Source organism: Nyctereutes procyonoides, unplaced genomic scaffold (assembly GCF_905146905.1).
Source record: "Nyctereutes procyonoides isolate TBG_1078 unplaced genomic scaffold, NYPRO_anot_genome, whole genome shotgun sequence".
NCBI lineage: Eukaryota > Metazoa > Chordata > Mammalia > Carnivora > Canidae > Nyctereutes > Nyctereutes procyonoides.
This window is the reverse complement of record NW_026575020.1, coordinates 28,686,304-28,714,023: the sequence shown is the minus strand read 5'-3', so window position 1 is coordinate 28,714,023 and position 27,720 is coordinate 28,686,304. Positions and strand designations below refer to the sequence as shown.

The window sequence follows — 27,720 nt, the reverse complement described above, 5'->3', positions numbered from 1 at the left end:
GGACCAAACTGGTAGCAATTCCCATTCTAAGAAGTATGGCCCAGGCTTCTGTTTGCCCATCACCTTTTATCTCCTGGGTCAGCTAGGAGAGGGAAGGCCCAGCTCTAGATAAACATCTGCTCAGGACTCTGGAGTCCTGTGTTCAATTCAAGAAACAAGAGAGAGGGATGCCTGGGTGGCTCAACCGTTGAGCGTCTGCCTTTGGCTCAGGGCGTGATCCCTGGGTCTGAGATAGAGTCCCTCATTGGGCTCCTGGTGAGGAGCCTTCTTCTCCCTCTGCCTATGTCTCTGCCTCTCTCTCTGTCTCTCATGAATAAGTAAATAAAATCTTAAAAAAAAAAAAGAAAAGGAAAGGAAAGAAACAAGAGAAAGAGGGAGGAGAGAGGAGGAATTGGCCTTAGGATCCCTCACAAACCTCTAGGGTGCTTGGCTAAACCCAGCCCAGAGATAGTATAGGTGGAGGTGTGCAACATCAGCACCAGATAACTCTGAGATCATGTATGCAACCCCCTCAGCTTACAGATGGGGAGACCGAGGCCTGGGGCATCTCTGTGACTGTCAGCTCTTCCCTCCTGATAGTTCTGCTCACATAGGTTTGGGGTTGAAGGAGATAGAGCAGTCCCTCTCTTATGGGTCCCTGGAGTCAAGCCAGTGAGGTAGGGGACTCCCTCCTGCAATCTAGGAGTCTGGGTTCCTGCTCACCCCTCCAACCCCTTGGGAACTCTGAAAAGGAAGGGGGGGAATATGAATGTCCAGCTGAGTGGGTATATTCATCATAACACTAATTAGGGAGGTGGGAGGCTTTAAGCAGCTAATTATGTAGGCTAGGTCTCAGCCTTGAAAAACCTCCCTTCATACTTAGTTAACATCTTTACCCAGGAGCCCTAAAGATGGGGAAACTGAGATGCTAAGGAGTGTCACCCAAGCAGCCCCAAGGATGGGAACTATGTAACAGGAGCCTGCTAGGGAAAGGGGAAGGGATTCATGGAAGCTAAGTTGCAGGTTTTAAGGCTGCTGGGACTGGTTAGTCACTAGACCCATGGACAGATTGGTCACTAGTACCCATGCTGGCCAGTGGGCACTCAGCTCCTGACCATGAAGAAGATAGGAAATCAAGGCCAGGGTATAGTACAGGCTGGTACCTCTCTAAGGCTCAGCCTGGGTCTCAACCAAGCATTGTGGAAATGATCTGCATCTCTGGATACAGTTCATAAAAGCATATAGTTCAAAAAGGATATCTGCAAAGAAAGCCCACATATTATAAATAATGATGGGGATCAAAGGTGAAACCCTGAGTTGCTCACAACACTCCCTCCTCAGCATCCTGTGGAGCCCTCAAAAGGACTGCTTGGTAGTCTCAACTGACTCATCCATTCAACCAGCAAATGTGCATTAAGCACCTTCTGTGCTTCAGACTCTGCGAAGACACTGGGGATGCCCAGATAAATAAGGTACAGTTCTTGTTTCTTTTTTTTTATTTTTATTTATTTATGATAGTCACACACACACACACACAGAGAGAGAGAGGCAGAGACACAGGCAGAGGGAGAAGCAGGCTCCATGCACCGGGAGCCCGACGTGGGATTCGATCCCGGGTCTCCAGGATCGCGCCCTGGGCCAAAGGCAGGCGCCAAACCGATGCACCACCCAGGGATCCCAACAGTTCTTGTTTCTAAGAAGTCTCCCAGTCTAGCAGCCGTATGCCTTACCTGAGAACCAGACGTGCCAGCATGGCCAAGACAGTCTCAGTTTATGCCTGCTATCCCAATGCCATTGTTAATGGAGTCCACTTTCACTCTCCAAAGTGTCCTGGTTTGGAGAATAAGTTATACAGTCACCTTAACCGTGGCATAATGTACAGGCACTGGTGGAAATAGTTGTGGAAAGTGGTAGGAGTAGTTGCTGTTGAGACCATGATGAAGAGACACTGGTGGAGGCAGCTTGAAACCCAAAAACTGTCTGCTTAATATGTTATTGGAGGTCATGGGATGCCTGGGTGCCTCAGTGGTTGAGCGTCCCACATCGGGTTCCCCGAGGGGAGCCTGCTTCTCTCTCTGCCTATGTCTCTGCCTCTCTCTCTGTATCTCTCATAAATAAATAAATAAATAAATCTCTAAAAATATATATATTATTGGAGGTCAGACCACCAGACTACAGAGAAAGTGGCCAGAGGATGATACTTTCTCTGTGGATCTGTTTTGCTATCACCAGGCTTGCTGCTCCCAGTGTTAAAACTGAGCTAATGTTTCTGGTTATGAGTAACTTTACCAGCATGGAGGGGGCTTCTACCTTCAGCTACAATGGACTGGGTACAATTCTTCACATTCCTCGGGTTTCATAGATATAAAGTATCCCGCAGTTGGGAGGCTGGTTAAAAGAATTATGGTACCACCACACAGTGGAATTTTGTTTTAAAGATTTTATTTATTCATGATAGACACACAGAGAGAGGCAGAGACATAGGCAGAGGGAGAAGCAGGCCCCCTGCGGGGAGCCTGACGTGGGACTGGATCCAAGGACCCTGGGATCACACCCTGAGCCAAAGGCAGATGCTCAACCGCTAAGCCACCCAGGTGTCCCCACACAGTGGAATTTAATCCAGCCATAAAACAGAATGAGGAAGCTCTTCACGTATTGATATGGAAAAACCTCCAGAATGTACTGTTAAGTAAAACAATCAGGGTAGGTAGGGGCGCCTGGGTGGCTCAGTCAAGTTAAGCATCTGTCTTCTCCCTCTTCCTCTGCCTGCCACTCCCCCTGCTTGTGCTCTCTCTCAAAAAAATAAATGAAATCTTTTTTTTAAAAAATGAGGGTGGAGAATAGCAGGTACAGTGTGTTAACATTTGTGTAATGAAAGGAGGAAAATATATATACACACTCTTATATGCAGCCTATAAAAGAGCTAGTAATCTTGGTGGTCTAGGGAGGGAACCTAGGTGGTTGGGGGCAGGTGACAGATTTCACCATTTTCACCCTTTTGTACTTATTTGGAGTTTGAACCATGTGAATATGTTACCTATTTAAAATTCTAAGTAGGGGCAGCCCAGGTTGCTCAGCGGTTTAGTGCCACCTTCAGTCCAGGGCCTGATCCTGGAAACCTGGGATCGAGTCCCCAGTCGGGCTCCCTGCATGGAGCCTGCTTCTCCCTCTGCCTGTGTCTCTGCCTCTCTCTCTGTCTCTCATGATTGAATAAATAAATATCTTTAAAAAATAAAATTCTAAGTAAAATTGGGATCTCTGGGTGGCCCAGCAGTTTAGCACCTGCCTTCCACCCAGGATGTAATCTTGGAGTCCCAAGATTGGGTCCCGCATCCGGCTCCCTGCATGGAGGCTACTTCTCCCTCCGCCTGTGTCTCTGCCTCTCTCTGTGTCTCTCATGAATAAATAAAAACTTTAAAAACAAATAAATAAGATTCTAAGTAAAATTAAAATATTTTAAAAATAAATGACTAAATGAGTGAAAAAATTCCAAGAGTCCTTCCTTCTGTGTCTGCCCATGTAATCCCTCTGACTTGCTCATTAAAATCCTTCTTACCCTTTGAAGCTCAGTTCAGAGCTGCCTCTTTCCAGAAGCCCTCCCGGACTCTCTCCCCTGCACACTTAAAACAGCCATCTTTATTTTTTTTTTATTATTTTTTTTTTATAATTTTTATTTATTTATGATAGTCACAGAGAGAGAGAGAGAGGCAGAGACACAGGCAGAGGGAGAAGCAGGCTCCATGCACCGGGAGCCCGATGTGGGATTCGATCCCGGGTCTCCAGGATCGCGCCCTGGGCCAAAGGCAGGCGCCAAACCGCTGCGCCACCCAGGGATCCCAAAACAGCCATCTTTAAAGGTTTTTATTCTGTAGCCTTGGACATGAAGTTGTTGTGTGCATTTCATTTCATCCACGGGATTGAAACTTACCCTGGCAGGGCCTGGGTCTGATCATCTCTGATCTTCCTGGAGTACTGAGCTTTTTGCAAGCTGTGCTAGAAAGACTGAGTGAATCACCCAGCATTTCACAATATCTAAATACTTTGATGACCACTATCTCTTCACAACAGGTAGGTGAGAGGTTAGACAGATGGGTGTCTTTATTTGACAGATGAAGCTCCGGAAATTTAGTGGAGTGAAAGTCAAGTGACTTGCTCAAGGTTACAAAGAGAGGCAAGGTGGAGGTTGCAGGATACAGATTGCCAATCTTTTTTTTTTATTTTTTTTAATTTTTTTATTTATTTATGACAGTCACACACACACACAGAGAGAGAGAGAGAGAGCGGCAGAGACACAGGCAGAGGGAGAAGCAGGCTCCATGCACCGGGAGCCCGACGCGGGACTCCATCCCGGGTCTCCAGGATCGCGCCCTGGGCCAAAGGCAGGCGCTAAACCGCTGCGCCACCCAGGGATCCCCCAGATTGCCAATCTAATCATCAGGTTTATGCACCTTCCTGACTGCCCGCCTTCCTCGTATACCCAGTAGTCAGGTCTTGCTTTTATTTCCAGGCTTCTTGTGCAATGGTCCAAACTCATCTGCCTCTAGTCTAGTTCAGCATCCCCTTATCCTCCCCTACAGCAGTCAGAGCATTTCTCAGCTCCCTTCCTCCCGCTTGAGTGCTTAAAGATTTTCACTAGTTCCTCTTGCCAGGACCTGTCCTCCAGGACAAAGTCTGCTTTTCTCTGCAATTTTTATGAGGCCTTAGGGCCTGCCCCAGCCCACCTCTGCAGCTTCAGCTTCCCAATTCCCATCAGATCCTGGCAAATGTCAGGAATATGCCTTAAATGATTCCCAGGCCTGTGCACGAAAGACCCTCTGTAGGGACACCTGGGTGGCTCAGTACTTGAGCGTCTGCCTTCAGCTGGGGTCATGATCATTGGCCGCATCCTGGAATCAAGTCCTGCATCAGGCTCCTGGGAGGGAGCCTCTCTCTGTGTCTCTCATGAATTCGTAAATAAAATCTTAAAAAAAAAAAAAAAAAAAAAGACCCTCTCTACTCTCTCCACCTGGAGAATGTCAGCTCACTGGCAAGACCTGGTAAAATGTCACCTGGGCAGCGTTCTCTGACCTCACTTCTCAGTCCCCACCAAAACCCAAACTCCTAAAATAATGAATGACTGTGAAGTGTCCAGGCTGTGGATTTAGCCTGACTCAGCTCTACTTCTTGCGCTCTGTGCAACCTTGGTCTCAGCTTCCTTCGCAGAAAAATGGGGATAATGTGCCAGCCTGGAAATAAGGACCCATCTGGTGGAGGTTGTTGAGGCCGCTGGTAGGGGGGGTGAGCACGTTGTAGCTCGGGGCAAAGTTTGGTGGCTCAATTTCTGTCACTGAATCCTTTAGCTGCCCTGCACCCCTTCCTCGAAAAGCTAGATGCACCCCAGCTCCACCCTCTCAAGCCTGGTGAGGAGGGCGCTGTTGGGTCACACTGACACCGCAGATTAGAGACCGCGCGGTCGCTTGGCAGATTTGCAATAGGAAGCAGAGGGCCATTGGGGGAGGGGACGGTGAGCAATGGCAGTCCTAGAAGAGTCTCCACCCAAGGTCAGGGCGCCCGCGGGACAGGCTAAGAACGGCAAGGACGTCTCTCGGCAGCCCCGCCCCTCGAGGGGGCCAGAAGCCTCTCTGTACCCAGAGTCACAGTGCGTTCCCTTTAAGGCGTTCGGGAAAGTCACCGCCTTGGTGGACGGCCAACGAGCGCGGAGCGTTTTGTCCCTCGCAGGCTTCCGTGGGCCGGGCCGGGCGTGTGGGCGGGGCAGGGGAAGCGGCGGCGGGGTCAAAGGTTGCAGCGCGCACCACGTGGGCCGGTGACTCCGTCCTTCCCGCAGCGGCCGCGGCGCGCAGGGCACTTGGGTTAGTGGCGCGGCGGGCGGCGCGGACAGCCGAGCCGGACGCCCGCTCCCGCCGCCATGGTCATCAAAACGGATGAGTTGCCGGCGGCCGCCCCTGCCGACGGCGCCCGGGAGCCCAGTTCGCAGGCCGGTGGCAAGGGGCGGCCGGGCGCGGCCGGTGAGCAGGGCCGGGGCCAGTGGTCAGCCGGGCGGGGAGACTGGACCGGGCCGAGCGGGCGGGTGGGTTCGGGGTTTGCGGGAACCGCCGCCTTCCCTCCGCGCCGGTCCAGGTTGCATCACACCGAGCCGCCCCCGCCCTGAAGGTCACCTTCACTGTCGCCCCCCGCTGCGGCCTGAGGTTCGCACGTGAGGTCCCGGGGAGGACAGCGGCAGGGGGTACACGTGTGCGCACACGCGGTTTCGGGGTGCGCCGCCGCCGCAGACTGCTGGAATCCGTGGCCCCACCCCCTCCGCGCGCGGGCAGGGGGGACCCTCTGCGCTGTGGGCACTGACACTTGCTCGGGTCTGGCACCCTTCGCGTCAGGATCTCAGGCATTGCCGGTGTACAGGGCTGCAGCCCTGCGAGTGAGGCTCAATCTGGGACTTGCGAGGCATAGTCTGTGGGAACAGTGCGAGCTGGGGGGTGGGGGGCTTGTATTGTGAGGGGGCTTCTCTGGGTCATTCCCAGAGGCAGTGCTTTAACCCGAGGTGTTCAGGTTCTCATCTCCTCCTTGTTAGGTATTGGCCTGATCTGCAGACCCGGGGTCTGCCTGCGTGTGGGGGCAAAGCCAAACTCCTTGGCAGAAGTAGGTGTTTGTGCCAGAACTTGATCATTAACCCGCCTTATTGCGAAAAGTGGATCAGCCCAGGGTTGCTGTTTTTGAGGCAAAGGTCACCAGTGTGGAGTGGAGCTCCCAGCTCTCCCCCATGGGGGCTTTGTGGGAGTGGCTGCAGCTTTTCTCTGGTGGGGCCTGCTTCATCCGTTTCTCCTGGGCTGCCTGTGCTCCTTCCATCATGTCTTAGGTTCCAGCCTCGAGGCTGGAAGCCCTTTCCCAGCACCTCAGTTGTCATCTCCAGATTATCCTCAGGGCCCCAGGCCTGGGCTGTGGTCCCTCTCTGCCCTGGTTGGTGGTGGGAATGCTGAACTACCTCTGTCTTCCACTGTCCCCCCCCCTTGCTCCTCTCAGGAAGGACTGGTCTTCATCTCTCTTGCCAGCTTTAGTGAGTCAGAATGGGAACAGTGTTTAGGAGGCTCTCTGACCCTGTCACAGCAGAGTTACCTTGTGTTGGGGTTAGGTACTGGGGCAGCTTTGCTGATTGCCTGGATAAGGCCAAGGTTTGGGCAGAACAACAGATGCTGATGACTCCCAACCTGCCAGGCTTTACCCTGATGTGTTTCTGAATCAGTGGGGCGGGCTGATTTCCCTTCTAGCGAAGAGACCTGAAGAGATAAAGTGACTTGCCCAAGGTCACGCAGTGTTTTAGCTGCAGGGGCATTTGGATTTCTAGCTTGTGGCTAGCATGCCAAGGCTTCCCCTACCTGTCCCAGAGGAAGGTGGGAGAGGCGTGTTGGTCAGGATTTATACTGAGAACATGGGGACTGAGGAGGGGAGGGTCTGTTGGAGTGTTTCACCGCGGGCTTGGGTAAAGCCCTGTCTCCGCTGTGTGCTGAGAGGTTCTTTCCGTGGCACCCTGGGTCAGGGGAAGGGCACAGTTGTTCATTTTTAGGAAACTGGGAGCATGCTAGCGGGTGGGACATTGGCTCCTTATGTCTCTGGAGTGCTAGTATAGACAGCTAGGCTTTATTATAGCCAGCCTGAAGCTATTCAGAGGAGGGTGGCCTTAATGGAGACCCCTGAATAGGTTCCTGATCCTTAGGAGCTCTGGAAGGCTCTCCACTCTTTGAGGAGGTAATCAAGGCCTTTTAGGGTGGGGGGCAAGGGTCAGTTACCTTCTTGGGAATAAAACTGCTTTCAGGGGTTAAGAGAACGGGCAGGTTTTTCAAGTCCACAGTGGTGTGTCAAGTTCCTTCTGCCTAGGGGAGGGCTCCTTGGAGTTGAGGCCCAGAGCAGGAAAGGGGGCTGGCAGGTTGGGGAGGAGCTCGAGGGCTTAGGGGAGCTCCCTCACAGAATCCTAAAGGTCTTAATATGAGGAGGTCTGAGTATACCAGCTTGAGGATCACTGGACTATCTCCAGATCTTGCAGACCTGCCTCTGGCCTGGGGGGACAGGAAGGAGACAGATGCCTGTATCTGTAGGGTCTCCCATAGGCTCTCATAGGCTGCCCGCCTCTACCCCTTTCCCTTGAAGCCCTGCGTTCCTGGGAGGAGTGATGTGTCTTTTGGGACCTTACTTCCTGCTGGAGCCTCACCTGCTGAGGCCTTGATGGGGGCGGGGCCTGGCCCTGGCGCAGTCTACTGAATGAGGCCATGCCAGGCTGGGGAAGACACAGAGGCCACTTGGGATATCCTAAGTTTCTTTTCTAACTCCTCCTTTCTGCTGCCCGTGGGTTCTCTGTGCTCCCAGGCCAGGGCGGATACACTTTATCTGCTCATTCTGATCCAGCCAGTGAAGACTGGAGGTGTGTATATGCAGTGTGCAGTTTGGGCAACCCCTCCCCATTCCTGCAGAGGACTACTTTTTTCCCCTTCACTAAAGCCCAAATCCTTAGGAGTGCCCCCTGGTGTAGAGAGTTGGGAGGGTGCTATAACTGGAGATAGATCTGCCTCCTGGCCTGAGGCCTGGAGGAGGAAGAGGTACTGTGTACCTGGTGGGTCCTGCAGCCTGGGGCAATGGCACTCAGAGGCATGGGTTTGGACACCTGACAGACCTGGGTTTTTTTCTTGACCTGGCTTGGCCACCTGTTGCCTCTGGATCCTGGGGCAGCTTGCTTACTGGCTTCTGGGGCCTCAGTTTCCCAGAGGAAAGTGAGATGGGCCAGTTGAGCAGATTGAGGGACGTGCCTTGGGGTGGGCCTAGAGCGAGCACAGGCTTTCTGAAAACCGGAATGGATGTGGTGGGTGCTGCTGCTCTGCCCGCCCCCCCCCCCTTTCCAGGGGGTAAGGCTGTGGAGGAAAGGGCAGAATAATAGAAGTGCTACCTGGGTCTAGCCCTTACCTTCCCGTCACGTGTGTAGACTGGAACCCTGGGGGGGGCTGTGGAGAGGCCGAGGGCCCGCCTGGAGCCGGACTGGACTGGAGGGGAGGGGTCTTGGAGTGCGCTGCTCCCCGCCCCCACTCTGGTTTGTATGGATGCCGGAGCAGAGCAGGCTGAGCCCTGGCAACAAGTCAGAGGCCCTGGGAAGGCACCCTGGCGAGGCCGGGCATGTTCCTTCTCCACAGCCCAATGGCCTTCGGCCTCTTGCTGCCAGCTCTGTTTTCCCCGGGGGAGAGACTGGGTTTTCTCTTGGCAGCGCAGGGCCTGCTGGGAAGGGAAGACAGCCTGCCAGCTTCGTGGTGGAGCTGGAGGCCTGGGGCGGTTGTCCTCTGGGAGACTGAGGGCCCATCCCCCCTCCCACCAGAACCAGTGACTGTCAGGAGGAGGGGAGCTGCCAGGTCACCTGCAGGGGGCAGCACGAGCGGGAGGCCTCAGCCAGCCACTTAACCCAGGAGGCAGGCAGGGTGCTCAGTGTCTGCAACTGGCCGCCTGGGGTGGCCAACTCATGGCTTGGGCCCGGGTCTGTGCCAGCTGTTGCTGGCAGCTGGCTGAAGCAGTCCTGCCCACCCCCACTGGGGTTGGGGCTGAGGAGAGGACTCCCTTACTGGGCCTTGTCCCTGCCAGCCAGTCCCCAGGGGCCTTGATCCTGAGAGGCCCAAGTACCCCAAATGCTGGGTTCTCCTGCCTCCCTAATGGCTTTGGCAGCAGTGACCCCCCTTTTGGTGGGCACAGGAAGGTGAGCCTGAGCGCTGGTAGCAGCTCCCCCAGAGGTCCTGGAGCCACTGGGGCCTCCTGGCCCACAGCTGTCCTTCTGGCCGACCTTGAGCAGGATGCAAGGCAGGGGGTGTGTGCCCTTCCCAGGGCTGCCCCAGCAGGCCTGGCCCCACTGAAACCCGAAGCCAGCTCCAGCCCTGGGCTGACCAGCTGCCTGGGGGCAAGGGTAGTGGCAGAGGCCGGAACAGGGGACTCAGGTAGCGCCGAGCCTGAGCCGGAGAGCTGGCTGCCTCACTGCCATGGCGGTCCCGAGACTCCAGAGTCCAGGAGAGCACAGCCTCCAACTGCACCAGGTGGGCTGTGGGGGCAGGGAGCCAGGTGGCCAGCCTCTTGTGGGGTGATCACTTGGCTTTAATCCAGTGGAAGGGAGACTTCAGGGTTCCTTAGAGGAAGGAGGAGGGGTAGAGCCACCATTCTGGGAGAGTGGAGACCCCTGGGAACCAGGCACATTCCTTTGAAATCTGATAGGGGTGTGGGTACCCCCTGGGGCATAACCTGGTGCCTAGGTACCTTCTGGGCAGGCTCCCCAGCCTGGGGAAAAGGGGTGGGAGCGGTGGCTACCCTTACGTTGTCTTCCCTGCCTTCCTTCCCATCCTTCCTCACCCAGGCTCAGGGAGCACAGGCTGTCCTGAGTCCGGGTTTCTGACTTCTCACCTTTGGGATTTTAGACCGCAAAGCTGCTACCTCAAAGCGGATGTGTGGGGGAGCTTCTTGCATCCCCCCTCATCCCAAGGGCCTTCCAACAGCAAAGCCTTTCTCAAGGACCCAGTTAGGGGAAGTGCCTCCTCATATCTGCCATTCCTCTTGCTGCCTTTTGGAAGCTAACCAAGCACCACCCCTCTCCCCACCCTCCTGCCTGCTTTGTCATAAAGTCAGCCAAGTTTTCCCTTTGAGGTGGCTGCTTACTTTAGGGGCTTGGAGTCGGACTGCTGGGGCTGTGGGCTCACTAGAGAGAGGTCCTTGTGTGTCCTTATGGTTCTCAGGAGTTTCACCTCAGGTTTGGAGAAGTCTGCTGGGACAAAGATGGGGGTAATAACAGTTCTTGAAGACCCACAGTGGCCAAGATTGGGGGCAGTGTGTTGGCATGGTGGTATGGGCTCTTGATGGGGAATTTTGGGTCCACTCTTGACCTTGGACAAGGTTTTGAATTTTTCTGGGTGTCACACATCCTTATTTGAGGAGGAGAGAGGGGAACTAACTATTTGAGCTCCTGACGGTCCTATTTATCACTAAGCTGAAGGGACATAGGGGAGAGGGAATGGCTTCTCTGCGCACCACCCCACCTCACGTGCTCTTCTCTGCTGGGCTTATCTCCTTTCCTGAGGCCCCTGGCTCCACATTTCTGGTGGGTCTGGGTAAGGCCCACATAGGTCTGGGGAAAATGCATCTCACTCCTAACAGTAGGGAACAGGAGGTGGGGTGTGGAGCAGAGCTGGGTGAGCTGACCTGTCTGGAGCTCACAGACAAGCAAGAAGCCAGTTTGGCTGTCAGACAGACCCTGGGTGGAAAGGCCTGTGGGCCAAATGGATATCCAGGCAGGCCTGTGTTTTGCTGGAGTGGCTGTGAGGAGGTCCTTGCTCTCCAGGGCAGGGAGGGGGGCTCTCCTTTGTTTCCCGTTAGTGCCTGGGTAGCAAGGGAAGGTTTTGTCACCTGCTTTCTTCTCTTTCCCCAAAGCATCTAAAATGGGTCCTGTGTACAAATATCAGACTTAACTCCACATTTGCAGTAATTAATTCATTAATTCAGTGCCTTTCTGTTGAGTGCAGGACAGATAGAAGGAAGAAGATGGCTGGCTGCCCCAGCCCCCCAGAATGACGTAGAACAGTGCCCTGGGAGGTGGTCGCCATATTCCTGGGGGCAGTGAGGAGGCAGTAATTCTGTTGGCAGGGGTCATTTGGGGAGGCTTTATTTATTATTTTTTTTAATTTTTATTTATTTATTCATTCATGAGAGAGAGAGGCAGAGACACAGGCAGAGGGAGAAGCAGGCTCCATGCAGGGAGCCTGACGTGGGACTCGATCCCAGGTCTCCAGGATCACACCCTGGGCTGAAGGCAGCGCTAAACTGCTAAGCCACCCAGGCTGCCCTGGGGAGGCTTTAGAGTAGGTTTAGGGGCACCTGGGTGGCTCAGTTAAGCATCCATTTCAGCTCAGGTCATGATCTCAGGGTCATGAGGTAGAGCCCCAAGTTGGGCTCCAAGCACTGAGATTCTCTCTTCCTCTCCCCCTCCCTTCCCTGCACCCGAAAGAAAGAAAAAGAGAGAGAAAGGGATTTGTTTCACTTGGGCCTTAACGGGTGAGTAGGAGTTTGCCGGCTATAGTAGTGTATTGAAGGCAGCAAAAACGGCAAAAGCACAGAGGTGGAAGGGAAGATGTGGAGCCTGTTGTCAGCCTTCCTAGTAGTTTGGTGTATTTGAGACGTTGATAAGGAAACCTGGCAGGAGCTTAGATGTACTTCAGGCTGCTGCCTGAGAGAGTAGACCTATGAAGCTTGGATCTGTGAGCAGTGAGTTGTAAGTGATGCTCTTGAAGTAGGGAGAATGGCCTCCCCTTGGCCGTGGCTGCAGGGGCTGGGTCACTGGGTGGGGGGAGGGCATTTACACAGCAGAGGCCAGCTTGTGGAGGAAGGTGCATTCCATGTCAGGAAGATGAAACTTGGGTGATGCTTGAGGGATGGCCACATGGTGAAAAGTTTGAGCAAGGCCTGGATTTGCCAGGCAAGCTGCAAGGCAGGATGGCGCTTGTAGTCCTGGGAGATGAGGAGAGGCTGGGGCTGCCGGGACACTGCAGCCTGGGCTGCTGGAGGGGGCAGACCTGGAGAGCCAGGAACAAGGGAAGGGTGAAGAAAGGGAGCAGTGGTGGGTGCTCCTCAGAAGTCACACACCCTGAGGCCAGAGAAGGTGGTTAGGTTTGGCCCTTAGGGTGTCATTGGTGACTCGGGGGAGGGGTTTGGGTGGTGTGCTCAGATGGAAGCCAGACTAGAAGACTGAGGAGCAGATGAGAGGGGAAGCCTGGGATATGGAGGGAGAAGGCAGTGGTCTGCTGGTGGCCAGGGTGGAGAGAGGTTGTGTGTCCAGTGTGAATGGGACTGTGAGGTCTACGGCAGGCTCGAATCTCGGGAGGAAACACATGCCATTCTCGGGCATGTGTCCACACAGGCTGGGGAGGCAGATGGCCCCACTTGCCTCAGCTGCTTTCTTGTTACCTGCAGAGCTGCCACCAGTCATGCTACTGAACGGGGACTGTGCAGAGAGCCTCAAGAAGGAGGAGAGGGCTGCCGACGTGCCCCGGGAAAATGGTCTGGATGAGGCCGAGCCAGGAGAGGAGACAACCGGACAGGAAGTCATTGTCATCCAGGACACAGGCTTTTCTGTGAAGATCCTGGCACCTGGAATTGAGCCCTTCTCCTTACAGGTGAGATGGAGGAGGGGTGCTGGGGACCAGAGCCTGAGCCCATTAGGGAGGACAAGGCTGGAAGGCCACGCTCGGCCATCACTTGTCCTAGCCTCATACTGTAGGGAAGGCAGTATGTCCTCACAGAGGTGGTTGGGGCCTTTCCCTGGCAGGTGTCCCCCCAGGAGATGGTACAGGAGATCCACCAGGTCCTCATGGACCGTGAAGACACCTGTCACCGCACCTGCTTCTCATTGCACCTGGATGGCAACATGCTGGACCATTTCTCAGAGCTGCGCAGTGTCGAGGGGCTGCAGGAGGGCTCAGTGCTACGCGTGGTAGAAGGTTTGTCCGGAAGTTGGGCAGCCTGCCAAGGGAGGGCACGCAGAGGTGGGGCCACATGGCACTCCACCCATCCTGACTGGTATCTCCCTGTCACAGATGAGTGTGTGGAGGCTCAGAGTAGTACAGAACTTGTGAAGGCAGGATTGGAGCTCAGGCCTGCTCCACAGGCCTGCCCATGAATACCCTCCAACATTACAGGTTAAATATCAGAGTAGTGATTTTTTTTTTTTTTTTAAGATTTTATTTATTGAGAGTGACAGAGTGCGAGCGAACGTGTGAAGGGGGCAAGAGACAGAGGGAGAGGGAGGAGCAGACTCCCCACTGAGCAGGGAGCCTGATGTGGGGCTCAATCTCAGGACCCCAGGATCATGACCTGAACTGAAGGGAGATGCTTCACCAACTGAGCTACACAGGTACCTGAGTCATGATTAAAAATATATATATATATCAACTGGGGTGCCTGGGTGTCTTAGTCGGTTAAGTATCTGACTCGATTTGAGCTCAGGTCATGATCTCAAGGTCATGATCTCAAGGTCGTGAGATTGAGCCCTGTGTCAGACTCCTCTCTGGATGGGGAGCCTGCTTAAGATTCTCTCTCCTTCCCTTCTGCCCTACTCGCATTCTCTCTCTAAAACAAAAACAAAAAACGGTACCAACTAAGGGCTTGAAATTAGCCCAATTTTATAGAGAGAAAAGTTAACTCTCATAAGGAAGCTAAAGTTTCACAGCTCTCAAGTAGAGAAGTCAGGCCCAGTGTGGAGCAGTGGGCTGGTGTGGGAGACTGGTTTGGTTATGAAATGAAAGCTCCTGTGAATTTGGGTCCCCAGGGGAGAAAGAGCCCAGTGGTTCCAGGCAGTATGAGCTTGTTAAGAGCAAATATGGAAGGTGTGTAACCCAGGTGTGCCCAAACTTAATGATGAAATCTCTTCTCCCCCCAAAGAGCCCTCATTAAAACTGAATGAAGCATGTGTTGGGGGGCAGTGTTGTAGGTAGGGGTACATCCTTGGGCCATCCCTGAGCGAAGGCTGCCCCAGGAGAACAGGACTGAAGTTATAGTGTGGGGACTTTGTGGCTCTGCAGGCCTGCCCGCCTGGGATACTTGTGAATGAGAGTGGGAGCTTTTGTGGGCGGCCCAGAGGCATTTTTTGTGCCCTTTGGCAGGAGGGTCTTTGCAAACAAGGATACTTGCCTAACAGAAGGTGGGGGTGGGGGTGTTGAATCCAGAACTCTGGCTTCTGTGCTCAGAATGGAATTTGTAAGTGGAGGCCTGAAATGTGAAAATCAGGTTCACCATGGTAGCACCATGGCACACTTGTCCATGCTAGATAGGTTGTTGCAGCAGGGAGTGGGCCCTGCTAACACTCTGCCCCTCACCCTCCCGACAGAACCATACACAGTACGTGAGGCCCGCATCCATGTCCGCCACGTCCGAGACCTGCTCAAGAGCCTGGACCCATCTGATGCCTTCAACGGGGTTGATTGCAACTCTTTGTCCTTCTTGAGCGTCTTCACTGACGGCGACCTGGGAGGTGCGGGAGGCATTGGGACTGGAGCTTGGGCAGAGGGGCCAGGGGCCAGGGAAGGGGCCAGGGACCAGGCCTTCCCACCATGAGGGGGCAGGGCTGGAGTCATCCACACTGGCATTGGTTTGCCCCGGGGTGGACCTGTGCTGACCACCGGCCTCGGGTCCCTCAGACAGCGGGAAGCGGAAGAAGGGCTTGGAGATGGACCCCATTGACTGCACACCACCTGAGTACATCCTCCCTGGGAGCCGGGAGCGGCCGTTGTGTCCCCTGCAGCCCCAGAACCGTGACTGGAAGGTAGTACTCCGGAGCAGAGCCAGGGGGCAGGTCTCTGGCGGGGCAGGGGGCTCCCCCACCTAGAGGCCCGGCCCCCACTCATACTTGGCTATTCCTGCAGCCCCTGCAGTGCCTGAAAGTGCTCACCATGAGCGGCTGGAACCCACCCCCCGGGAACCGTAAGATGCATGGGGATCTCATGTACCTGTTTGTGATCACAGCTGAGGACCGGCAAGTCAGCATCACGGCATCCACGCGGGGCTTTTATCTGAACCAGTAAGTCCCTGTGTGAGCCCACTTCAGGTCTTTAGGCCGCTACTTGGGTGCCCTGTGCCGTGACCACCCTCTCCCCTCAGGTCCACAGCGTATCACTTCAATCCCAAGCCTGCCAGCCCTCGCTTCCTTAGCCATTCCCTGGTGGAGCTGCTCAACCAGATCAGCCCAACCTTCAAAAAAAACTTTGCTGTGCTACAGAAGAAAAGGTAGAGCCTTTGCAACATCTCCACCCCTTGTCTCACGTCCCACAAGAGGGTGGGTGAACCTGCCAGCCTGAACTTCGTCACGTCTGCCCTAAGAAGCCATGCCTTCAGCCCCCAGCACCCCAGAGCCTCCCTTTAGGGCAGTCCTAGAAGACGTGCCCATTTGCTTCTGCTCGCCTCTCCAGGGTCTCGGTGGGAAGACACGAGAGCTGGTTGGTGCTTTAGGGCAGGGGCCCAGGGCAGGGCTCTGAGCTTGGCAGTTTTCCCCATCTCCCCCTCTCGCTGCCACAGGGTCCAGCGCCACCCATTCGAGAGGATTGCCACCCCGTTCCAGGTGTACAGCTGGACAGCCCCCCAGGCGGAGCATGCCATGGACTGTGTGCGTGCGGAGGATGCCTACACCTCGAGGCTGGGCTATGAGGAGCACATTCCTGGACAGGTGCCTGCAGCCTGGCCCTGCCCTCCCTGGGCACCTCTCTCACCCTCCCTTGCCGGGTGCCGGGCTGGGATCTGTGCGCCTCCCTGGAAGCTTCATCTATTTATCTGTCTTGTTTACTTGGGAGCTTTGGAGGCTGTCCATAGGGAGGTAGAGGGAGGGATGGCCCAGAGCAGGTCTTGGGGCCATGGGCCAAGCTGGCATGCCCCTCCCTGGTCCCTTTGCAGACCCGGGACTGGAACGAGGAGCTGCAGACGACGAGGGAACTGCCCCGCAAGAACCTGCCTGAGAGGCTGCTTCGAGAAAGAGCTATATTCAAGGTGCCTATGGCTCTTTTTGCCTGACTGGTAGCCCCAGGCATGCTTGCCTCCTGCCAACATTGCTGGCCATAGTACCCTGCGGGGCATCGGCACCTCTGGGCACACTATCTCAGCTCTGTTTTGTGACTCCTCTGAGACTTGGAGTCCTGGGGCTAGGTGGAGGGTGGGGGGACCTCCTCCATTGTGTACTGTGTGACAGGTTTCTTCCGGCTTCCCACCCACCACTGTCTGCCATTGGGACCTTGCCTGGGCACGTGTGACGTTATTTAGAAAGATGAGGAAAAAAGTGCTTTCAAAAAGCTGTTTTTAATCTCCTTAGTCCTACTGCATAGAGATGATAATGGTAAAAATAAGATCTCACTGTTTTGAGTACTGATTTTGCCAGGGGCTGTGTCAGGTGTTTTATAGGCATTATCTTCTGTAATCTTTTGGACACCTTGTAAAGGTTGATACTTTTATCGTCACTGTTTTATAGACAGGGCAAACAGGTCTGAGAAGTGACCTGGCCAAGTTCACCTGGCACATTACAGGTGGATCCAAGACCCGCTCTGGTCCTTCCCCGCCTTGTTCATCACTGAGTTCTGCTGTCTATCTGACCATAAGTTACATTTTTTCAAAACATGGGTTTCTTGCCTTTTTCCAAGTGTGAGGAAGCTGAGGTCAGCCCCCTGTGGCCCGTGCTGTGTGTGGGTGAGCATGGCTGGGTGGGCCGAAAACTGGGGCTCTGGGGGACGGGGCCTCCCTCACTCTCCCACCTTGGCTCCTCCCAGGTGCACAGCGACTTCACAGCTGCAGCCACACGGGGCGCCATGGCAGTCATCGATGGCAATGTGATGGCCATCAACCCCAGCGAGGAGACCAAGATGCAGATGTTCATCTGGAACAACATCTTCTTCAGCCTGGGCTTTGATGTTCGTGATCACTACAAGGACTTTGGTGGGGACGTGGCGGCATACGTGGCACCCACCAATGACCTGAATGGCGTGCGCACGTACAATGCGGTGGACGTGGAGGGGCTGTACACGCTGGGCACAGTGGTGGTGGATTACCGTGGCTACCGTGTCACGGCCCAGTCCATAATCCCGGGCATCCTGGAGCGGGACCAGGAGCAGAGTGTCATCTACGGCTCTATCGATTTTGGCAAGACAGTGATGTCTCACCCTCGTTACCTGGAGCTGCTAGAACGCACCAGCCGGCCCCTCAAGATCCTGAGGCACCGGGTGCTCAATGACCGCGATGAGGAGGTGGAGCTCTGCTCCTCTGTGGAGTGCAAGGGCATCATCGGCAATGACGGGCGCCACTACATCCTTGACCTGCTGCGCACCTTCCCCCCTGATCTCAACTTCCTGCCTGTGCCTGGCGAGGGGCTGCCCGAGGAGTGCACCCGGGCTGGCTTCCCCCGCGCCCACCGGCACAAGCTCTGCTGTCTCCGCCAGGAGCTGGTGGATGCCTTTGTGGAGCACAGGTGAGGGTGAGGCTCTGGGGGGTGTCCAGCCAACAGGCGGCTCTGGGGCCTGATCCTCCATGGGGGAGGTTCTGGAAAGCAAGGAAGAATTGGCTTTGGCTACCGTTGTTATGGCCGACATCAGGCTCTGCAGCGTGGTGGTCTGGGAGCTTTATATGGGTGGAGAACTAGCAAGCAGCTAGACCAGTGGCCCTCAACGGAGGTGGGGTTATTCCTCCAAGGGGCATATGGAAATCTGCCAAAGTTTTGTTTTATTTTGTTTTGTTAAAAGATATTTTATTCATTGGACAGAGACAGAGCAAGTGAGAGCATGGCGGCAGAGAGGAGCAGAGGGAGAAGGAGACTTCTTGCCAAGCAAGGAGCCTGACATAGGGCTCGATCCCAGGACCTTGAATCATGACCCAAGCCAAAGGCAGACACCCAGTAACTGAGCCACCCAGGTGTCCTTGCTAAAGTGTTTTTCAATGTTCCAGTGCCAGGGAGTGTTCCAGTGCTGGCATTTAGTGCATAGGAGTCAACCCCCTCGAATGTCCCACACCACAAACCAGTCTCCAGAGTGCTAGCAAGGTTCCTGTGGCTCTTGAGAGGCTGGCCTGGACGGAGCCCCGGCCTCTCCCCCACTAACACTGCAGGGGTCCTCTTGGTTGGAAAGAGTTCAGTTTTTGCGGTGACCTGCCGCTGCCTGATGGAGTTGCTGGGGTGGGACTGTCCCCGTGCTGGCACAGGCCAGGAGTCTGGGGCCTGTCTCTGGTCCCTGCTGCTGGCAGGAAGCCTCCAGGCCAGTGAGGCTTCCAGACACTTCTTTCCTGTCTGCTGAATTTTAGGTACCTCCTCTTCATGAAGCTGGCTGCCCTACAGCTCATGCAGCAGAAGGCCAGCAGGATAGACAACCCCATCTCACTGGAAAATGGTGACTCCCCTTCTTCGGCATCTAAGCCTGAAGACCCTCCGGGACCCGAGGCAGGAAGTGAGGAGGAAGGTGGCAGTGCTAGTGGCCTGGCCAAGGTGAAGGAGCTAGCAGAGACCATCGCCTCTGACGACGGGACAGGTGGGGCTGCTGTGGATGTGGGGAGGGCCGAGCTCCAGTGCTGTCCCTGTAGCTGATGGCTTGACCTAGCCCGAGGGAGGCCGGCAGGTGTCCCCAAATGGAGCTGGGGAGGCTCAGGGTAGCGCAGCCCCACCCCCCTGATGGGGGAGGGGAGCTGCGTCCCAGCCGACCTTGTCTCCACAGCAGACCCTCGGAGCAGGGAGGTGATACGCAATGCATGCAAGGCAGTTGGCTCCATTAGCAGCACAGCCTTTGACGTTCGCTTCAACCCTGACATCTTCTCACCAGGCAAGTTTTGGGTTGGGGTGGACAGAAGACTGTGGGGGTCACCTTGGGGCCCTAGGTGCTGGCTGGTGCCCGCGTTGGTCTCACCCTGCCTCCTCTCCTCCTGCCTGGCTCAGGCCTCTGCTGTCCCTCCCACAGGGGTTCGCTTCCCAGAATCCTGCCAGGAGGAAGTTCGGGACCAGAAGCAGCTGCTAAAAGACGCAGCTGCCTTCCTGCTCTCCTGCCAGATCCCCGGCTTGGTGAGGGAGGTGCCACAGGGGTGGGGGGCTGCACAGGGTATGCTGTTAGAGGCCCTGGTCCCTCGTCTGATTCTGGAAGCTTGTGGAACCTTCCCAGGAGTAACTTGCTTAGACCTGCTGATCTGTGAGGCAGGCAGGGCAGAGTGCTTGCCACCATGGTATAGATGGGGCTGCTGACCCAGACAGGCCAGGGAAGGCACCAGGCACAGAATCTGCTCTGCCCTGCCTTCCACACAGGCTGACCGCTTTGGATCTGGTCCTCTGAGCCCCTGTGTGATGGGACAGCTGATGGCGGGGGAAGGGGGACAGGGAGGCATCTGGGAAAAAGGTGGGGAGGGTCCTGTCTCCCTCTCACAAGCTCTACATGTAGACTCCTTGGAAGGTGGGGTGCTTGCTTCCCAGGCAGGTAGCCTTGTGATTGGGTGGCACACTTGTCTTGGATCTTTGAGCCAAGTATTCTGTGCCAGCTGCCCTGGCTTCCTGCCTGCCTGACCTCTCCAAGGCTTGGCACAAACCTCCAAGGCTTGGGCAAGCCGTGGCCCCCAAGTGGTCACCTCTGCTCTATCCTGCATAGTAGGGGGTAGCGTGTGCTGCCTATTGGGTTCTGTCACTGGGGCTCCCTCATGCCTGCTTCCCTGTTGGGTGGGCCTGGCAGTCACAGGGTGACTGTAGTCCTTTTTCCTGTTGCTGGAGCAGAAGGGCTGGGGGACAGGTTCTCATGTCCTGCCTGTTGCTTTGTCTTATTCCTTCTTCCCAACTGGGAGCTGGGGTCTCAGTCCTTCTTTCCTCGGGGCCTCAAGATAGTATGAGCTCCCCGCGGAGAAGACCGGGTGGGAGGAGGCGGAGGGCCCAGGCTGGGGGGTGCCTGACCTGCTGCAGCCCACAGGTGAAGGACTGCATAGACCATGCGGTGCTGCCCATGGATGGGGCCACACTGGCTGAGGTGATGCGCCAGCGTGGCATCAACATGCGCTACCTGGGCAAGGTGCTGGACATGGTTCTCCGGAGCCCAGCCCGAGACCAGCTGGACCACATCTATGTGAGTGATGCTTGGGGGGCAGGGTATGAGATGGGGGCTGGATGAAAGCCTGGGGCCTGGCCAAGACTCCCTTCTCTGAACCCTTGCAGAAAATTGGCATTGGAGAGCTCATCACCCGCTCTGCCAAGCACATCTTCAAGACCTACTTACAGGTACTGCCATTCCCACCATGGCGGTGGCCGGGAGGGTGGGGGGGGATTGGGGAAGAGCCCTGGTTGGAGCCCGAGGGCCCTTGTGACGTGAGTCCAAACCTCCCTCACAGGGAGTGGAGCTCTCGGGCCTCTCGGCTGCCATCAGCCACTTTCTGAACTGCTTCTTGAGCTCCTACCCCAACCCCGTGGCCCACCTGCCCGCTGATGAGCTGATCTCCAAGAAGAGGAACAGGAGGAGGAGAAACCGGCCTCCAGGAGCAGCAGATAACACAGCCTGGGCCGTCATGACCCCCCAGGAGCTCTGGAAGAACATCTGCCAGGAGGCCAAGAACTATTTTGATTTCATCCTCGAGTGGTGCGTGAGCAGCACGGCCGGGCCGAGGCGGTGCAAGGGCACCGGGCTTGCAGCACAAAGGCCCCTGGGGGACACAACCTGGGGGTGCAGGGTGCAGGCTAGGACAGGAGGGAGGTGAGGGAGTGTGATGGAGGCTCTCAGTGCGGGTCCTGGCTGGTGGGCACCCGGGTTTGGTGCTCAGATGGGGAGGCAGCTGGGCTGCCCAGGCCCACATGCCGCTTCTCCCCCAGTGAGACTGTGGACCAGGCTGTGGAGACCTATGGCCTGCAGAAGATCACGCTACTGCGGGAAATCTCCCTGAAAACCGGAATCCAGGTGGGGATGACTCAGGGGGTCCCTCCTGTGCCCTTGTTCCTGCAGGGTTTACAGCCACTGGTGTTGGGTGGGAGGGTGGCCTTTTCTTGACACGCGGTGGTAGTTCAGGAGGCACTGGCCATTTGAGCCGGGGTTGAGGCCACCTATGGATGTTGGGCTGTGTCCCCCAGATCCTGCTAAAGGAGTACAGCTTCGACAGCCGCCACAAACCTGCATTCACTGAGGAGGATGTGCTCAATATTTTCCCCGTGGTCAAGCATGTCAACCCAAAGGCCTCGGACGCCTTCCACTTCTTCCAGAGTGGGCAGGCCAAAGTACAGCAGGGTGCGTGACCAGGTGTGGCTGGGGGGAGGGGTGTCCCTTGGCCCAGCCCTGACCTTGCCACCCTTGGGGGTGCCCTGCAGGCTTCCTGAAGGAGGGCTGTGAGCTCATCAATGAGGCCTTGAACCTGTTTAACAACGTGTACGGAGCCATGCACGTGGAGATCTGCGCCTGCTTGCGCCTCCTTGCTCGTCTCCACTACATTATGGGTGACTACGCCGAGGTGGGCCTTGAGCACCCTCCGGGCTGGGTCAACAGAGGCTTTGGCGCCTGGCCTGGCACTGGGGGATGGCAAGTGAGGGAGTTGGGGCTGTGTTCTCACCCCATGCCGCAGGAAGCGGGAGTCCAGGCCTGGGGAGCTGAACCCCATCTGTGGGGCCGAGGGTGCTGCTCTCCTTGGGGCCCCCTGGGAGGAACAGCCAGAGACCAGGGAGACGCTGGGGAGCTGCTCATTCTGCCTGGCTTTTCTTCCCCTGCTCTGCAACTCTGTAGTTACATTCTTGGGAGAGCTGCCCTGCTGTGGACACAGTCGGAGTGACGGCAGGGCCTCCCTCGCAGGCACATTGGGAAGGATAGATTCTCAGAGTCGGAGCTGCATGAAGCTGTTGGCAGCATCTCTAAGTGCTCCTTGGCCTTCTGGTGTTCACCTGCCTCCCTGGCCTGGGCCTTTGCCCGTGCTTCACGGGGCAAGTGCACTGTCTACCTCTGCTCCTTAACCCTAGACTCTTGTTTGCGTGTGCCCTTTTTAGATCTGTATATATGTTTGCACAGATTTTGTTAGGGGAAAAGGCTCAAGACAAGCTATTTAAAAAGGCCTCGGAGTGGGGCATGGCCTTCCGTGCTCACCGTAAGTGAGTTTTGAACACTCCTTTGCTGATGAGGCTGAGTTGCTCGGGGGCCAGGCGGACTCGATGCGGGGAGGCACCCACCCGGGATGACGCTTCCCCACCTCTCCCAGGCCCTGAGTAACCAACAGAAAGCAGTGCTGATGAGTGAGCGAGTGATGGGTATCGAGCACCCCAACACCATCCAGGAATATGTAAGTAGCCGTGGGGGGACTGGGCCTTGGGGCCTGGGCCTGGGCCTGGGCCTGAAGTGGCTGCCCCCACCCACCCCCTCCCCGCAGATGCACCTGGCCCTGTACTGCTTCGCCAGCAGCCAGCTGTCCACCGCACTGAGCCTGCTGTACCGCGCCCGCTACCTCACCCTCCTCGTGTTCGGGGAAGACCACCCCGAGATGGCGCTGCTGGACGTGAGTGCTGGGCAGGGGTGGTGGGGCAGCCTCATCCCGGGGAAGCGGGACTGACCCGGGGCCCTCCCGCTGCCCCCAGAACAACATTGGGCTGGTGCTGCATGGAGTGATGGAGTACGACCTGTCCCTGCGCTTCCTGGAGAATGCGCTGGCTGTCAGCACCAAGTACCATGGGCCCAGATCCCTCAAGGTGGCCCTCAGGTGAGGCCATGCCGGGCTAGGAGCAGGGGGTGCCCAGGGCCACAGCGACAAGGGCCTGGGAAGCACGGGGATTGAGGGTGGACGTGGGATCCAGCCTTCTGTCTTCCAGCTGAGTCCTGAAGAATTTTTTCTCAACTTCTATCTTTTTCCAAGTCTTGGGTGGCTTGTTCCCCTTGGGTGGGTTCCAGAGCGGGATTTAGACCGTCTGTGCACACCCCCTCCCCCTCCCAGCCCCAGCCCATGCCTGTCCCTTCTGGGCCCTGCCCGCCTCCTTGCAGCCACCACCTTGTGGCCCGGGTGTATGAGAGCAAAGCCGAGTTCCGGTCAGCCCTGCAGCACGAGAAGGAAGGCTATACCGTCTACAAGACCCAGGTGGGCCTCGGCAGGGGCGGAGGCGGTGGCGCTGGGCCCGTGGGCCGTGGCCTCGCTGATCCTTCCTGCCTGTGCCGCCTCCCCCGTAGCTGGGCGAGGACCACGAGAAGACCAAGGAGAGCTCCGAGTACCTCAAGTGCCTGACCCAGCAGGCCGTGGCCCTGCAGCGCACCATGAACGAGATCTACCGCAACGGCTCCAGCGCCAACATCCCGCCCCTCAAGGTAGGTCCCCTCTCACGTGGGCGCCGGCACCCCAGCCTCCCGGGAGGCCTGCTGGCTCATCTTCCCTGCCACTTCTCAGTTCACAGCTCCCAGCATGGCCAGTGTCCTGGAACAGCTCAACGTCATCAACGGCATCCTCTTCATTCCTCTCAGGTGAGGCCCTGTGCTCCACACCCACATGGAAATGGCCCTTAGTTTTTTGCTTTTTAAAATAAATAATTCACTGTCGTGGCTCAGAATTGAGCCAGTGGTAAGAAGTTCCCTGTGACTCCTACAGGAAATGCTCTGCATAGTTGAGCAGACACATGTCTGTAATCTTTTTAGATTTTTTATTTTTTTATTCATTCATGAAAGAGAGAAAGAGAAAGAGGCAGGCAGAGACACAGGCAGAGAGAGAAGCAGGCCCCATGCCGGGAGCTTGATCCCGGGTCCCCAGGATCATGCCCCGGCCAAAGGCGCCAAACTGTTGAGCCAAACCTGGGATCCCCTGTAATCTTTTTTTTCCCCCTTTTATTAATTTGCACAAAATCGTAGCAGACCATGGACGTAGCTGTATTTTTTCCCACACTCATTGAACCTCAGCCATCTTCCCCTACCAATACATGAAGAGCAGTTTTACTTTTGCCCTGGTGTCCTGCTGCCTCAGTGGGGGCTGTGCCCCATGGCGGGACCCCGAGGGTTCTAGCATGGCTCTTGCAGACAGTGCCGCCTTCACTGGCTCTTTGGCCCTGCCTCCCTCCCAGCCATGGAAGGCATGGGCTCTGTCCCCTGGGGCCCAGGGTGCTGCCGGGATCCCTGCTGTGTGTCATTTGCTGGAGGAGCGACCACGCAGTGCTATGGGTTGGAGCTGGAAGTGGAGGCTGAGTGGGAGCCGGGCCTCAACTGGAGGCTGTCGAGTGTGCAGAGCTCTTCCAGCTTCAGTGCTTGGGAGCCTCTTGGCTCCGGGGAGGGAAGCGCTGGTTCCACATGCATCTCTCACCAGACAAAGAACAGAGCCTGATTTTGCCCCAGGATTAAATTTAACTGTGGCCAGTAAGGCACCGGAGGGCCCGGGCTGACTCTGACACCTGCTCCTCACCCCTGTCCTTTCGCTCAGCCAAAAAGACCTCGAGAATCTGAAAGCCGAGGTGGCACGGCGGCACCAGCTCCAGGAGGCCAGCAGCAGGGAGAAGGCTGAGGAGCCCATGGCCACCGAGCCCGAGCCAGCAGGGGCCCCGGAGGATGTGGCCTCCCAGCCCCAAGCTGCCAAGGACCCTTCCTCCCCCAGCTCACAGGAGTAGAGGGAGAGGCTCACGGACAGTCAGCCAGCTGCACCGTTACCCAGTGACCCAGACTCCAGGAGAAGGGGGGCCTGCCCTACAGAGCGGGAGAGGAAGCCAGTCCCTCTTCTTCCATGTTTCCAACCCCAGCCCTACCCCCAGCGCCCTCCTGGGACCCTGGCCTGGTCTGCCTGCCCCTCAACCCCCCAAAGATGTTTTTGCACTGGTTCAATGAATATACGATGCAGAGGCCTAATTGAAGATACATGAATGGAGTGTGTGGGTGTGAGTCCCCAGCTGGGGGGCAGGTGTCCCCCTGGCCTCTCCATCTTCAAGCAGGTGTGTGCGAGTGTGTCCATGCCTGTGAGCGTCTCGATCCGTCCTTCCTGACTTGTACATAGCCCCACCTTGGTTCTGAGTGGATGACATGAAGAGATTTCTCAGGTCATTTGTATGTTTGACGTTATGGCTGCTGCTTTTGCTACCACTGCCCCAGGGCCTGACTTGGCTTAAAGTCCAGGTTTGAAGCCAAAAAGAAGGGGAGTCACAGCTTTGTGGCAGGGCTGGAGGGTGGGGGTGCACTTTAGCTTCGTGGCGAGGTGACGGGGCTGGGGGCAGGGTAGGCAGTGCTAGCTCCCCAGACAGACACCCCGGGCCCCAGCAGGAGGCAGTTACTCTCCACTCCCTGCACGTCAGCTGGGGAGAGCCCTAGGGGCTCTGCTCTGAATGTATTCCCCCTTAAACTCGAGCTGCCTGACGCACAGTGGGGCTGGGGTAGATGTGAGGGACAAGGGCAGCCAGGCCTGAATCAGGGATCCTGCAGGGCACGGACTAGACACAGGAGTGATGGTTGCTTGTTCATGGAGGCCAGCTCCCTACCTGGTCCTTATCGGGGGCTGGGGGGGGAGGAGACCCGCGGCCGGTGGTGGCTCCCATGAGCCCCAGCTACTCCCTCTCCCGCCCGCCCGTGCTGCTTCTCTGTGCCTGCTGTTGGAGCCCCGATGGGTCGGTGGGTCAGGGAGCTCGCCACCCCAGTGAGCTGGAGGGAGCTGTCCCTGGGCCGGGGCCTCTGCCTGGGGCTTTGCGGGGAGCTGCTGATGGGTATAGTCTGTCCAAATACCTTGTTTCAAAGGCAGTGGGTGTGAGCTAGCAAGCGGAGCCTCCCCACCGCTGATCAAGAACTTTTTCTTGTTTTTAAACCATCACGTCTTCATTTCACATTGGAATAAAGTGAGTTTTTGAAACCTGCTGCCCCAGCCTCTCCTGTGTGCTCTGTACCAGTCTCCTCCATCTGGGGTGGAGGGCTGTTGCCACACATGGTACTAGTAGAAGAGTTTAAAACACACGAATGTGTACAAATTAGGTCAGATGGAAGACTCTCCTTAAAATATTGAAGGGGGTGGAGTCACAGGCGCCCAGCTAGAGTTTACCTGACTTCCAGTCACTAGACCTATGAGAATGGCTCCTTCGTAGAGGTTTGTGTGGTACAGGTTAGAGTGAAGGTGGATGGGAATGAGGGGTGGGGTAGGGTAGGGGCCCAGGGCCTGGACTTGCTGGCCCTGATAGGTGCCTGAACACCTGATTTGGAGCATCTGTGCTTGTCCCTTTGAGTCAGAACTGGGCAGCAACCCCTGGAAGACTAGGAGTGGTGAAATGGAGGGGTGTCAAGTTTGCTGTCCTAGGGTAAATTTTGGGTGAACTAGGCTCTCTGGAGACTCAGTGAGATGGAGGAAAGGGTAACTCCGGAGGGGGCTTGAGGGGCAGGGCCTGTGAGGTGGGAAAGGTTCTGAGGGGAGCTGTCTGAGAAGGGAAGTCCCATAACTGGCAGCTGCTACTTGGCCATCCTTGAGCAGGTAAGGCCTCAGCAACATACTTGAATACCTTTCTGGGTACTTGGGGAGATTTTTTTTGTCTTTAACAAATTCTCTGGAAAGAAAAAATAATATTCCAACTTGTTACTTTTCCTGAGCCAACTGGAAAGAAGACATCCTTGACCTTGAAGTTGTTTTGTTTTTTAAGATTTATTTCTTCATGAGACACACAGAGAGGCAGAGACACAGGCAGAGGGAGAAGTAGGCTCCCTGTGTGGAGCCCGACGTGGGACTCCATCCCAGGACTCCAGGATCACGCCCTGAGCTGCAGGCAGACGCTCAACAGCTGAGCCTTGAAGTTTTCTAAGCCATGCTGTAGAATCCCTGTTGATGCCTGATGCATGCACCCCGCCCCCACCACCACTTTCCTTGGCAGTTTCAAGGTTGTGTTCTGAACATGCCTTCCTATGGTCTTTGTCCTCTGAACACCAGCAATGTGCTTCACAGCACTTGCACAAGGGGGGCATTATCTGGTAAGGCTGAGAAATGCTCAGGTTTAATTACCATTGTATCCACCAGTCACCTAGAAGGATATTAGTGCTGTCAGATACCTTCCAACAAGCCAAATGATAAGGGACTGTTTTTAAAGGGAACAAAAGGTTCTAAGTGTGAAATCCACCCTTTTCCTCTTAGTTGACAAAATGCCATTTTTAAAACAAGGTGACTAGTATCCAGAAAGGGTTGGTGTGGGAGCCAGCATGTTAGGTCATGGTCTGTGTTGATGGGCACCTGTTGAAGACTAACATTAAGTCTAAATTGTGTGAGCCACACCCACCCGTTTCATGTACCCCATGCTAGTCTTACTTTCCAAAACTC

At 55.9% G+C, this 27,720-nt stretch overlaps 1 protein-coding gene across 4 annotated transcripts; it reads left to right on the top strand.

Annotated features, from left to right (window-relative positions):
• Positions 1 to 5,776: 5,776 nt before the first annotated feature.
• Positions 5,777 to 26,284, top strand: CLUH (clustered mitochondria homolog). Of its 4 annotated transcripts, none has more exons than XM_055330106.1 (26): positions 5,777 to 5,984; positions 12,946 to 13,148; positions 13,301 to 13,472; positions 14,858 to 15,001; positions 15,168 to 15,292; positions 15,393 to 15,547; positions 15,628 to 15,753; positions 16,042 to 16,189; positions 16,414 to 16,506; positions 17,277 to 17,971; positions 18,796 to 19,019; positions 19,206 to 19,307; positions 19,443 to 19,543; positions 20,430 to 20,582; positions 20,672 to 20,734; positions 20,845 to 21,089; positions 21,320 to 21,404; positions 21,575 to 21,728; positions 21,809 to 21,948; positions 22,684 to 22,764; positions 22,852 to 22,977; positions 23,057 to 23,178; positions 23,457 to 23,550; positions 23,640 to 23,774; positions 23,854 to 23,927; positions 24,871 to 26,284. In XM_055330106.1, the coding sequence occupies exons 1-26, from the start codon at positions 5,885 to 5,887 to the stop codon at positions 25,052 to 25,054; spliced, it is 4,044 nt and encodes a 1,347-aa protein (XP_055186081.1). In that variant the 5' UTR covers positions 5,777 to 5,884; the 3' UTR covers positions 25,055 to 26,284. The 4 variants fall into 4 exon arrangements, with proteins under 4 accessions (XP_055186081.1, XP_055186071.1, XP_055186063.1 ...); XM_055330096.1 differs by having other exon boundaries at positions 5,778 to 5,984; positions 19,203 to 19,307; XM_055330088.1 differs by lacking the exon at positions 5,777 to 5,984 and adding an exon at positions 9,873 to 10,028.
• The last annotated feature ends 1,436 nt before the right edge of the window (positions 26,285 to 27,720 follow it).

Coding starts and splice junctions, on each gene's coding strand:
- CLUH (XM_055330096.1), top strand. CDS start 5,885: ATGGTCATCAAAACGGATGAGTTGCCGGCGGCCGCCCCTGCCGACGGC. Junction 16,507..17,276: donor GAGAAAGAGCTATATTCAAG/GTGCCTATGGCT, acceptor GGCTCCTCCCAG/GTGCACAGCGACTTCACAGC. Junction 23,928..24,870: donor ATCCTCTTCATTCCTCTCAG/GTGAGGCCCTGT, acceptor CCTTTCGCTCAG/CCAAAAAGACCTCGAGAATC.